The sequence below is a fragment of the Ornithorhynchus anatinus genome, chromosome X1 (genome assembly GCF_004115215.2).
Source record: "Ornithorhynchus anatinus isolate Pmale09 chromosome X1, mOrnAna1.pri.v4, whole genome shotgun sequence".
NCBI classification, from domain to species: domain Eukaryota; kingdom Metazoa; phylum Chordata; class Mammalia; order Monotremata; family Ornithorhynchidae; genus Ornithorhynchus; species Ornithorhynchus anatinus.
Genome location: NC_041749.1, coordinates 98,022,697 through 98,034,876, shown reverse-complemented (window position 1 = coordinate 98,034,876; position 12,180 = coordinate 98,022,697). Strand labels below are relative to the sequence as shown.

The 12,180-nt window shown below is 41.6% G+C and overlaps 1 protein-coding gene across 4 annotated transcripts in view; it reads left to right on the top strand.

Annotated features, from left to right (window-relative positions):
• The window catches only part of CNTN4 (contactin 4), an 893,626-nt gene that overhangs the window by 862,016 nt on the left and 19,430 nt on the right, over positions 1 to 12,180 (top strand). For 3 of the 4 annotated variants that reach the window (XM_029051520.2, XM_029051519.2, XM_029051522.1), the window contains 3 exons: positions 521 to 641; positions 7,825 to 7,983; positions 8,495 to 8,644. In XM_029051520.2, coding sequence (XP_028907353.1) covers positions 521 to 641; positions 7,825 to 7,983; positions 8,495 to 8,644 — 430 coding nt within the window. The remainder of the gene's footprint in view (positions 1 to 520; positions 642 to 7,824; positions 7,984 to 8,494; positions 8,645 to 12,180) is intronic. The other variant, XM_029051523.2, reaches the window with a different exon arrangement.

The window sequence follows — 12,180 nt, the reverse complement described above, 5'->3', positions numbered from 1 at the left end:
CTAGATTAGATAGTGATTTGCAGAAGAAGGGAGCGATCCAAAGTGTCAAAGGTGGTTGAGAGGTCAAGGAAGGATTAGACCACAAGATAAAATAATGAAGAGCACACTGGTGACCTTGGAGAGTTTGCTCCCCCTGGAGTGGAGCGGAAGTGGAAGCAGCCGATATATTCAGCCTGTTTCGGGAGTTTGGATGGGAATGGGAACGAGAAAATGGGGCACTAGCTGGAGGGTACAGTGAGATTGTCTAAGTATTGCTAGTTTCAACTCTTCACTGTAATGATTACATGTTTTACCTGACCTAAATCAGACTCCTCTGTCCCTTGTCAAAGGCATATTTTGGAAATGTTATAGCTCTTATCTCCCAGGCAGGCACACATATTTTTAATAGGCCATGGCTTGCATAACTAATGTTTTCATCAGGCAGTGTAAAATAAATCCATTATTCACAGTGTCCTTCATGTGATAATGATATTTAGAGCTCATTAAAAAGTAATTGTGGCTATTTTCACTACTTTATCAGCAGGATTCAGCTGGCGATTTGATGATCAGAAGCATCCAACTGAAGCATGCTGGGAAATATGTTTGCATGGCACAAACAAGTGTGGACAGGCTATCAGCCTTTGCAGACCTGATTGTAAGAGGTATGTGAGTTATTTTTTTTTTAAGAAAATTGTCCTTTTCAATATCTTCTCCGGTATGTGGTTTCAAACTATCCATTAAAATCCCAACCACTCCTAATTACTGTAAACAGTAAGCTAAAACTCCCCATGTACCCAATTTTTTAAGGAAGCGTGGAACCGCACATAAAAATCTCTGTATATGTGTGTTTATCTTCATGTTTTCAAGACGGTATTCTCAGAAGTTGCCTGAAGCAAAATCATTAATTTCTTTTACAACCAAAATATTTCCTGAGGATGCAATGAATCAACCTCTTAGAGTAAATACTGTCTTTCCAGATAGCCTTGCCTTAATAAAAACAACCAGGGTGAAGTGTGGCTATCAAACAAGGCATTTAGATGCTCCAAAGGGGTTAAAGCAATTGGTTTCAGATCACTAGTTCTAAATGGTTTCGGGTTAGTATTGACCAGTTTTGATTCAGATGCCCCTGGGAGATAAATGAATGGTTGCCTCCTGATCAGCAACATTGTTCCCTTCATTTGTTAGACCTTTTTCCTCTCAGATGGAGTAGATTGGGGGACTAGATATAATTCCATATCACCCATTTGAAATGTGGGTTTTCTGGTAGCTAAATACTACCATCTGGGGCAGAAAGAGGAAGTGACGGGAGAGGGTGGCTCAGGCCCGAGGAGGAAAATAGGAGTAGCTAGAAGCAGAGGAGTTGGGGGTGTAAGTAGTGCTTGGTTTCTGACAGAGCTCAGCCCTGAAACCTGTTGGCCAGACCCCTTGGACCTGTTCCAGAGTCCCAGCGCCTTTGGACAGAGTGACCTTTTGGTCCCATAAAGAGTGCTGACCCCTCCTCGGCAAGCCAAGAGCTACAGAGCATGTAAGGACTCTGAGAGCCCCAGAGCTGAGTGTGAGTCGAGGTAGTCAAAAGAGCAGACCTTCTTTGGCCCATCAATATCCAGCTCTAGCTCTTCCAGTACAAATGTAGCACTACATGGAAGAGCACGGTTTTGGGATGCAGAGATCATGAGTTCTAATCCTGCTCCGCCATTTGTCAACTGTGTGACTTTGGGCAAGTCACTTAACTTCTCTGTGCCTCAGTTACCTCATCTGTAAAATAGGGATTAAGACTGTGAGCCCCATGGAACAGCCTGATAACCTTATACTTAGGCACATAGTAAGTGTTTAACAAATACCATCATCATCATTATCATTATTATTAGGTGTGCAAGAGTTCTCCTTTTCTAGTTTCACTCAAGATCTCCGCGTTTAATAGAGCAATGTCGGCCAGGCTGTCGAAACTGATGTTAATCTGTTGCCGCATTTTAAGCGATGATGGCAGCCACACGCTTGTAACAAACAAACCCCAGATTTCCAGAAATTCTTAAATATTCAAGCCCATGGTGCCTGGTCCAAATTCCATCTTCTCCATCTCCCTTTAACTGCCCACCTTTTAGCCATTCCCCTGCAAGGGGAATCTCAAACCCACTGATTATGTTATTGATTAGCAGATCTAGTAAATGGTAGTAGTCAAACGGCAGGGACTGTCTCTATCTGTTGCCGACTTGTTCATTCCAAGCGCTTAGTACAGTGCTCTGCACATAGTAAGCACTCAATAAATACTATTGAATGAATGAATAAATGGTTTGGAAGGGTCAGATGTTAAAATGGGATTTTTATTTCTCTGTAAATTTTAATAATCTCTTCTATCCTAATAGTACAGATAACTAAGAGTTATCTGTATAAATGTGTGCAGAATTTGACCAGCCGAAGAAACCCACAGCCCAGAAATCCATTACTCTTAGGATTGCTCTCTCCTATTTGAAGTTAAAGTATTGCTATTACAGTAAACCCAAATTCAGACTGCTATTGCCAAGACTGTATTGATTTGGGACTGATAGTCTTCAATTATTTACCTGTTCTATCCACCATTTTAAGTGTTATTTTAAAGAAGAGAGAAAAGATTTGAAAATCCTCAACTTGATATTTTTTGACAATTGGCATTTCTGTCATGACAGTAACTCTGAAGTTGTTCAAACTGCAATAGAGGAAGGGAACTTCCCTAGCCTCTTGTGGTATATAGATAAGCATCCCTACTTTATAGGCCATTCCAGTGAAAACATCTCTTTTAAGACAGCCTTGAAGTTAGCTGTTGATCCACTCGCTCAAGTAAGTCACGAAGTCAGTGAGCCCTAGAGAATGCTGGTTTTTAGTTATCTGGGAACCATTTTGGCAGAGAATTGCTGAGGTCAGTTAAATATGGGGTGCCTATTTGCAAGCCACTTCCATGCAATTGGCTTTGACTAGGTCTGCTTTCATTAGACTTCAGCATCTCTAACATGGGTAGAGATTCACATGGTTCAGAGGGCAGGCAAGAAGATTGAGATAAGGCCTGGAAGAATCTGCCACAAGCTAACATATGGAAAATGATTATTGTCCATTTAAGAAAACAACCATGGCTTGTCTGCTCCCCTCAGGGGCAAAATCATTCTGCTGCTGAGAATTTATCCTCCATTTAATTAGGATAATTTTCAAATCAGCAGTTTAAACACCAATAAATTAGACTAATAAATATTTAAATTAGTAATACTTGAAGTTCTTAAATGATCTTGTATACCCCATTTCACTGAAAATAACATTAAATACCAACATTAAATACCAAGAGGAATTTGCAAGCAGCAGTCTAGAAGACTCTATAGTATAACCAGCTAAAAAAACCAATAATTTACTCCACTGTTTGCCCCATAATCTTAGATTTTATCTTTCTCTGATAGCTTTAGCTTTGTCCCCCTATTTTGCCCACCGCATGCGGGAAGGGAGTCTGTATCATTGATGGTTTATCTCTGTAAATCTATAGATAGGCTAATGACAGATGCTGATCAAATGGCATGTGCCAGCTCAACAGAGCAGGCAGCCTGTGAGGCATGTGGGAGGCAGAGACTCATTAATTACTATAACTGAGATTGCTTTTCTTACAGCAGAGTCTGCTAGCACTAGCTAGAGGGCTCAAGTTGACCCACCGGAGGCCTCTTTTCCAATGTAATTGTTTGGTTTGGAGGATAAACATTTTCACACAAACATTTCAAAATAGGGTGCTCATCAGAACATCAATTAGGTAATTTCCTGAAAATAAGATTGGTAAACAGTCAAGAACAGCATGATCTTTGCATGTGATGGACTGACCCGATGAGGAAAAGAATTGTCTCCCCAAGATTGAATACCCAGCTGGACACCCTGCCCCCTCCTTACCTTTCCGCATCCTATCCGTGCCTATTGATTCAATCCTTTCTGGAGTTTTTTGAGCCCACACTGAATTTCTCATTTCTAACTGAAAGGATGTTACTTATATTTGTAAAGCGTCTGCACCAGAAATGTAAAAAATATAGAAACCACAGCAGTGAAGAAAGAGGTTTACAGAAGTACATGAACAGTGTGGTGCAGAAGCAGAAGAGGAAATAGAAAATATTATATTGACTTTCTGGGGTTTATCGCTCTAATAAGGTCTCAAGGAAAGACCCAAGGGTTACCATGTCCCTATCTGAGTGACATTAAACTGACATTACTGAAATGTCACAGTGCCAAATTAATCAGAGCCAAGTCGAGGGTTTCTAGGGATTCCAGGGAGAAATGAGATTGAGAGGATAAATTTTGCCTCACTGGATAGGTGCGTACCTGGGTCCCTATAAAACTGCTTTTCTCCCTAAAGCAAGCTGAGTAAAATGCTGCACATATGAATGCAGGCATGTAGCCTGGAGTGCATTTTTACTTCAGAATTTCACCGATAGTGCTTCAAAACCCCATTCAGTGTCCTGTTTTTCCCTAACGGTCACCTGTCCTCAGTGGCGTTTTTGGCAATGGACTTGAAGACAAAGAGGGGGATTAGCAGGTTCATGTGTAACTCTTTATCTTGATTCTGGTCTAGTATATTACAGATCAGCCTTGTTATTATGTACCCTTCATAAGCACCTGTTCTCCTGTGGTGTGCACCAGTGGTTTGTTGGAAAAGCATTGAACTGCTCTGTCGCGAGTCTTACGTTTAAAATCGGAGCAGCTTTGTGTCTTTGGTATTTTCACTTTGGTTCCTGATCATTACAGCAGCTCTTTTATTATTTCACTGTCATCAATTAAATCTAATTTTCCCTTTTAAATGGACTAAATATCTAGTGGAAATAATGAAATGGATATCAGTCAAGTTAAAATTTAAGGTATAGCATGCAGACAACTGTAAGATGTGATTCTTTAGACTGTAGTCCTATTTGAGATTGTGGAAAAAAAAAAGCTTTCAATGACAGATGAGCCTGGAAAGCTTTCTCAGTGGGATCTCACATACAAAAGTTGTGTAATGCTCTTCTTTTCATAAGTATGTCACAATGAGGATATGCAGAGCATCTCATCGCTCTCCAAATTTTCATCCCTAAAATGTGATCAATCGATGACCTGATCATTCATGCATTGGACTTGCATTAGGTAGAATCAATCAGTCAATCAGTGATATATATATATATATACATACATATACGTATATATAATATATATACATCAAGCATTTTCTAAGTGTGAAGCTTGGGACAGTACAACAGACATAAGATATACATTCTCTGTCCTTATGGAGTTCACAAATGAATCCATATAGTGGGACTCTCAGGCTATGCACCAGTCCATTACCAGGTAAATCCACACACATAACTAAGGATCAACATCAGTGAATAGCACACTGTACAATGAGGCAAGGATAGACAAAGGGAAAACGGTATCAAGATGTCTAACGTATGCCTTGGCAGACTCAAAGATATTTTGTCACATTAAAATAACATGAAGATTCAGATAGACCTCAGGTAAATAGGAAAATGCAACAGCCGTCTTTTTGGCCGAGAGCCCTGTACCTGATGCAGATGCCACTTTCAACATCTAGGGTAGATACACCAACACCACCTAGTGAAATATTTAACATTAAATGGTAAGACAGAATAACAGACAGTGAAGTCCTGGAACTTAAGTAGGCCAACAGCCCTGAAATTCTCATCACATCATATCTTTGCTGGGTGGGATATGGGAGGAGAATGGATGAAAACAGCAGGGTACCCAAACAGCTTCTCTTTGGTGAGTTGAAATGGGAAAACTGTAAACTGGGTGGACAGAAGAAACACTCCAAAGACCCAGTGAATGCAAACCTCAAAAAATGTGACGTATCAGTGGATAGTTGGGAGACAGAATATGGATCAGCCTTGTGAACCTCAGCAGCATCATCTTTGAACCTGAAGTCCAGCTATATACATGGATTCATGGAGCTTTCCTTATTCTTTATCTATAGGAGTCAAATCAAGGGTCAGAAAATAGTTCGGGCCAAACAACATGTGACTTTTGGAAGACTGTTACTTGAGAAGACATGGTCTCTAACAGGCCATTTCCTAATATGTCTAGTGACTATTGCTAAGTGAAGTGAAGAATTGAGATAATTATTTGGATAATTCTGAATACAAAAAAACTTTCTCACCTGGAATGCCTAGATGAATAAGTGTTTTTGTATTTTGAATTATCTGAGTCACTGCTTCAATTTTCCACTTCACTTGCTACTGTTCGCTTGACAGATCGCCCCACTCTAGGATACGAGATAATAATACTAATCATAGTATTTGTTAAGTGCTTACTATGTGCCAAGCACTGAGCTAAAGGCTGGGGTAGAGACAATCACTTCAGACCCAGTCTCTGCCCACATGGGGCTCATAGTCTAAGGGAGGGGAGCAGAGTGGCCTAGTAGATAGAGCACGGGCCTGGAAGTCAGAAGGTCCTGGGTTCTAGTCCGGTTCTGCCATTTGCCCGCTGTGTGACCTTGGGCAAGTCATTCACTTCTCTAGGCCTCAGTTACTTCATCTGTGAAATGGGGATTAAGACTGTGAGCCCCACATGGGGACAGGGACTGTGTCCAACCTGATTACCTTGTATCTACCCTAGGACTTAGTGCCTGGCACTTAACTAAACCATAAAAAGTACATTTATTGAATGCTTACTATGTGCAGTGAGCACTGTACTTGGGAGAGTACAATACAACAGAATTAGCAGACATATTCCCTCCCATAACAGGGGATTTTTGTGTGTCAGTTTCCTCATTTGTAAAGTGAGGATTCAATACCTGTTCCCCCTTCTACTTAGACTGTGAGCCCATGGGGGACATGGACTGGGTCTGACCTGGTTATCTTCTATCTACCCCATCGCTTGGCACATAGTAAGTACTTAATGAACACCACAATTACTGTCATCGGAAGGTAGCACAAGTATTGGATCCCCATTTTACAGATGAGGAAACTGAGACACAGAGAAGTTAAGTGGCTTGCCCAAGGTCACACAGAGTGGGAAAATGGAGAAGCCAGGATTAAAACCCAGGTCTCCTGACTCCTAGTCCTGTGCTGTTTCCATTAGGCCAGACTGCTTCTCATGAATACCAGTCAATCAATCAATGGTATTTATTGAGTGCTTACTGTGAGCAGAGTACTGTACTAAACACCTGGGAGAGTGCAGTTCCACAGAGTTGGTAGGCCCATTCCCTGTCCACAAGGAGCTTACAGTCTAGATGATGTGCATTACCTCCTTGGTTATCAAAAGCTTCATATTGGCTAGTGGTTTCACCCTCATTTCTCACAAAATATTTTCCAGAGATTCTAGAAGAACCAGGAAATAACAGAGGGTTACTACTGTATGTATAGTACTGTATAGTACTTCATTCATTTAATAGCATTTATTGAGTGCTTACTATGTGCAGAGCACTGTACTAAGCACTTGGAATGTACAATTCGTCAACTGTACTATGTGGAAGCAGTGTTGCTCAGTGGAAGGAGCCTGGGCTTGGGAGTCAGAGGTCATGGGTTCTAATCCGGATCCACCACTTGTCAGCTATGTGACTTTTGGGCAAGTCACTTCACTTCTCTGTGACTCAGTTACCTCATCTGTAAAATGGGGATTAAGACTGTGAGCCCCACGTGGGACAACCTGATCACCTTGTATCCCCACCCCCACCCCCCGCACTTAGAACAGTACTTTGCACATAGTAAATGCTTAACAAATACCCCCATTATCATTATTATTATTATTTTGGTAAAAAATATATATACGTGGGAAAAATCTACGGTGGTGATTTAAAATATTCCAGTTCTACCTGTTCTCACTGTGGCTGGTTTCATTATTCTGGTATTTCCTTTATCCAAGGTCCACCAGGTCCTCCTGAGGCTGTGACAATAGATGAGATCACTGACAGTACAGCTCAGTTGTCCTGGAGGCCAGGAGCTGACAATCACAGCCCTATCACTATGTATGTAATTCAAGCGAGGACTCCATTTTCTGTGGGATGGCAAGCAGTGAACACAGGTAAGTGAACAAGTGGAATTGTCCATAACATTTTGCTGGAGTTTGACTGGGGACAGATATTCAGAGTAATGCCTTCTAAACTAGATGAGGACCTGGCTGGCTCCTCAGTTATTGTGGTATTTGCTCTATTAAGAAACCAGTCTTTGAAAGGAATGATTGTTGAGCACTTATATTACTTACCGGGTATATTATGCTACTGCTCCTGGGTAGCACTAGAATGAAGTATAAAGTAAACCCTATTGGGCCCAGTTTGTGGCATCAATATCAACAGAACCTCTGAACTAGACATTGGATGAAGCTACAGACAGAGCCAACTCAATCACAGGGTGGTTAAGCGACTTGTTTAAAGCTAAAGAACTCATTCCCAAGAATTCTGACAGAATCACTTAATTCACGCTTTCTCTGCTGAACTCTGTGGTCACACCATACTTTTAGAAATGATGGTTTTCTGGTCGGCAGAGAACATTGGTAAAAACTGAGCCATAAGTGACCGATCTATGGTGTCTTTCAGTTCCGGAGATCATTGACGGCAGGACATTCACAGCTACCGTGGTAGGGTTGAACCCATGGGTTGAATACGAATTCCGTGCAGTAGCAGCCAACCTCATTGGCATTGGGGAACCAAGTCCCCCATCAGAGAAAAGAAGAACTGAAGAAGCTCGTAAGTATCGCCATCTTAGGAATGTAGGGAGTCTACTGGCTGGCTGTTTCCCAAGAATATAATTCTGTGCATCCTTAAGCTTTATGAGGCATTTGCTCCCACTTCGTCATAAGAGATGATGATGCACAGAATTCAGGCTGTGTGGCCACCCGGCCAGACTTCTAAGAGCTAATATTCTATCCATCCATGCGCTAATGTCACTGGAATATGTGAACTGTTAAGAGCGGAACCTTGCTTTCAAACTGCAATCCCCTAGGAACAGCCTGTTTAATAAGATAGTACCTGGATGAATGGCAGAGAGAACTTCATCTGCATATTCACAGCTTCCAAGACACCGTCTGCCCTAAAGAGGGAATGAACCAGGGAAAAGGGGACAGGTTCACTGGAGCTGATCCAATAATCTCCGTTCAGGTCTTTGTGCAGGTGAGGGTATATATGAAATGCCAGGGGTCAGGGTTTGAGGGGCTTTTTTTTACCAAAGTTTCGAGTGCCATGAAGGTGAACTGCCAAGGATATCTGCTATGAAATAGCAGAGGGAAACCATGTGCAGAGGATAGATAAGTAACTTGGAAAGATTTGGGTACCTGCATTCCAGCTTTGGCAAGTAGTATCGAATCAGGGAGATTTTGCATTTTCTCACCAGATTTGATTTTATGCAGCTTTAACCATCTTCTGATGCAACCTCATAGTTACTGAAACCATGTGCAAGTCTAATTGATCCTTATAATTTTACTTAATCCTTGAACGATTCTTTTGCCGGTCTAGTAAAATGCTTTTTAATCTTTTTTTCTAATATGAAGACAGAAAGTCGCTGTGTTCTGGGAAGCCACATCCATTTTAGGGCCACACCCTTAGTGATGGGTTAAGTTACAGAAACTCCTCTCCAAGCACAGCTTGGCCAGATTGCTGAACCCTAAATTATTCCTATACAGTAATAGAAGTAATAGTAGTGTGGACAAATAATGTGTCTGTTATATTGTACTCTCCCAAACACTTAGTACAGTGCTCTGCACATAGTAAGCACTCGATAAATCTAAGTGACTTACTGACTTAATAGTCGTAGAAAAGCAGTCATAGTAGTACTATTTATTGAGTGCCCTCTTGGCGCAGTGCACTTTACGAGGCACTTGATAAATGCAGAATAATGACGGGACACGTCCCCTGACCAAATGGAGGTTACACTCCAAGTGGGGAAGAGAAACATAAAAATATTTATAGGAGCAATAATGATTGAATGTACAGTGGAATATAGGTATATGCGTAAGTGCTGAGAATGGGTATATATAAATTCAATAAACCAATCAACGGTATTTATTGAGCACTTTTGCGCAGAGCACTCTACTGAGCAGTTGGGAGAGTCAGTGGAGTTAGTAGATATGATTCCTCCCTGCGGGGAAAATTCTAGAGTTGGCCGATGGGTTTATATGACATAAGGTGCTAGGACATTACTCGGGAAGGCTTGTTGGAAGAAGTGGGATTCTAGGAGAGCTTTGAACGTGGGGAGGGCTGTGGTCTGTCAGATTTGGGAAGGGGAGTCCCAAGTCCGGGGAACAGCATGAATGATGGGGTCAGGGACAGTCAGGAAAGCCCCTCCCCACCTTCTCTAGACAGCTGGCAACACAGACATCTTGTTACTCTAGCTGCTCTCAGAATTCCTGTATGTCTTCACTTGCTTCTGATGTAGTCTTGACCATATGAAAAACTAATTTGAAATTGAGGTCATCTCCTAAATGTCTCCAGCATCATACAATGACAATTCCTTGGAAGAAATAATGATGCTAGATTGAGTGCATAAATTATTTCCTAGGAATGTTAGACATTTTATCTAAAACCACTTCTAAACTATCATTCTAAAAGTCTTTTTATCAGATAACTCATTCATCCATTAATTCATTCAGTAGAATTCACTGAACACCCACTGTACACTCTACTGGATCCTGTGGAGACTTACCAAGGGAAATTTCAAAGTCTCTAGACTATAAGATCATCTTTAAACTGTAAGCTCAACGTGGGCAGAGAACGTATCTACCAGCTCTATTGTATTGTACTTGTCTAGGCTCATAGTACAGTGTTCTGCAAAAGTAAGTGCTCAGTAAATACACTTGATTGATTGAAAAACAAGAAATACTCAAGGATCTTAAAATTCAATGGGGGATACAGGATTTACCCAACTATATGATACCAGTAAAAAACATAAGTGAAAGTGACAAAACATTAAAAAACATCCTAAGTATAATTTGCAGACACAGTGTACTGCAGTGAATGGAATGCGCAGTCAGGTGGAGTTAATACAGGAAGCCCTCATGGAGGAGGTGAATCCTCAGCAGAGTTTTAAAGAAAGGGAAGGATATGGTTTGACTGGAAGTGGTTGAATAGCCCAGGTAAAGGAAATGGCTTGAGTTCGGGGGCAGAAGATTAAAGTGTATATAAGAGGTGAGCCATTTTGACTGGCTGTAGCAGAGTGAACAAACAGATAAGTAAAGAGATGCCTGAGGAAAATGATTCATGCTCGTAAGATAAACCAGGGCAGGAGGAGGCTGATGGCTAAGGAAACATCTAATAGGCCCCTGCAGTAATCCGAGAGAAGGGTGCCATTTACTAGATAATTACAGTGTGGAAATGAATAGGAAAAGACAACTCAGAGCACTAAATAGCAACCTGATGGTCTGAGAGACATCAACGAAGCTTCCAAAAGTAGTCTCTTTTTCTCTTGTTTCACCACACACTAATGTGACTGTGATGTTCTAAATGAAAGTAACAATAATAATAATAATTATAATAATTATGGCATTTGTTAAGCGTTTAACTATGTGCCAGGCACTGTACTAAGCGCTGGGGTGGATACAAGCAGATTGGGTTGGACACAGTCCCTGTCCCATGTGGGGCTCACAGTCTCAATCCCCGTTTTACAGATGAGGTAACTGAGGCCCAGAGAAGTTAAGTGACTTGCCCAAAGTCACACAGCTGACAAGTGGCGGAGTCAGGATTAGAACTCATGACCTCTGACTCCCAAGCCCAGGCTATTTCCACTGAGCCACACTGCTTCTCATAAGCACTGGACTTAAAAACAGAAGGTCTAGGTACTAGCCCTAGCAGCATGGCATAGTGGATAGAGCACAGGTCTGGGAGTCAGAAGGTCATGGGTTCTGATCCCTGCCCCACCACTTGCCTGCTGTGTGACCTTGAATGAGTCACTATATTGCTCTGTGCCTCAGTTTCCTCATCTGTAAAATGGGAATTGAGACTGTGAGCCCCACATGGGACAGGGGCTGCATCCAACTCGATTTGCTTGTATCCACCCCAGCGCTCTGCACACCTTAAGCGCTCGATAATACGATTGAATGAATGAATGGTCTCTCTATATTTGGCCTTAAAGTGAGCATTCTCCTTCACTAGACTGTAGACTGTACCTTTTCCCTCTAGACTGTAAGCTCACTGTAGTCAGAGAATGTCTACCAAATCGGTAGTATTGTTCTCTCCCAAGCACTTAATACAGTGCTCTGCACATAAGCACTCAATAAATGCCATTCATTGAT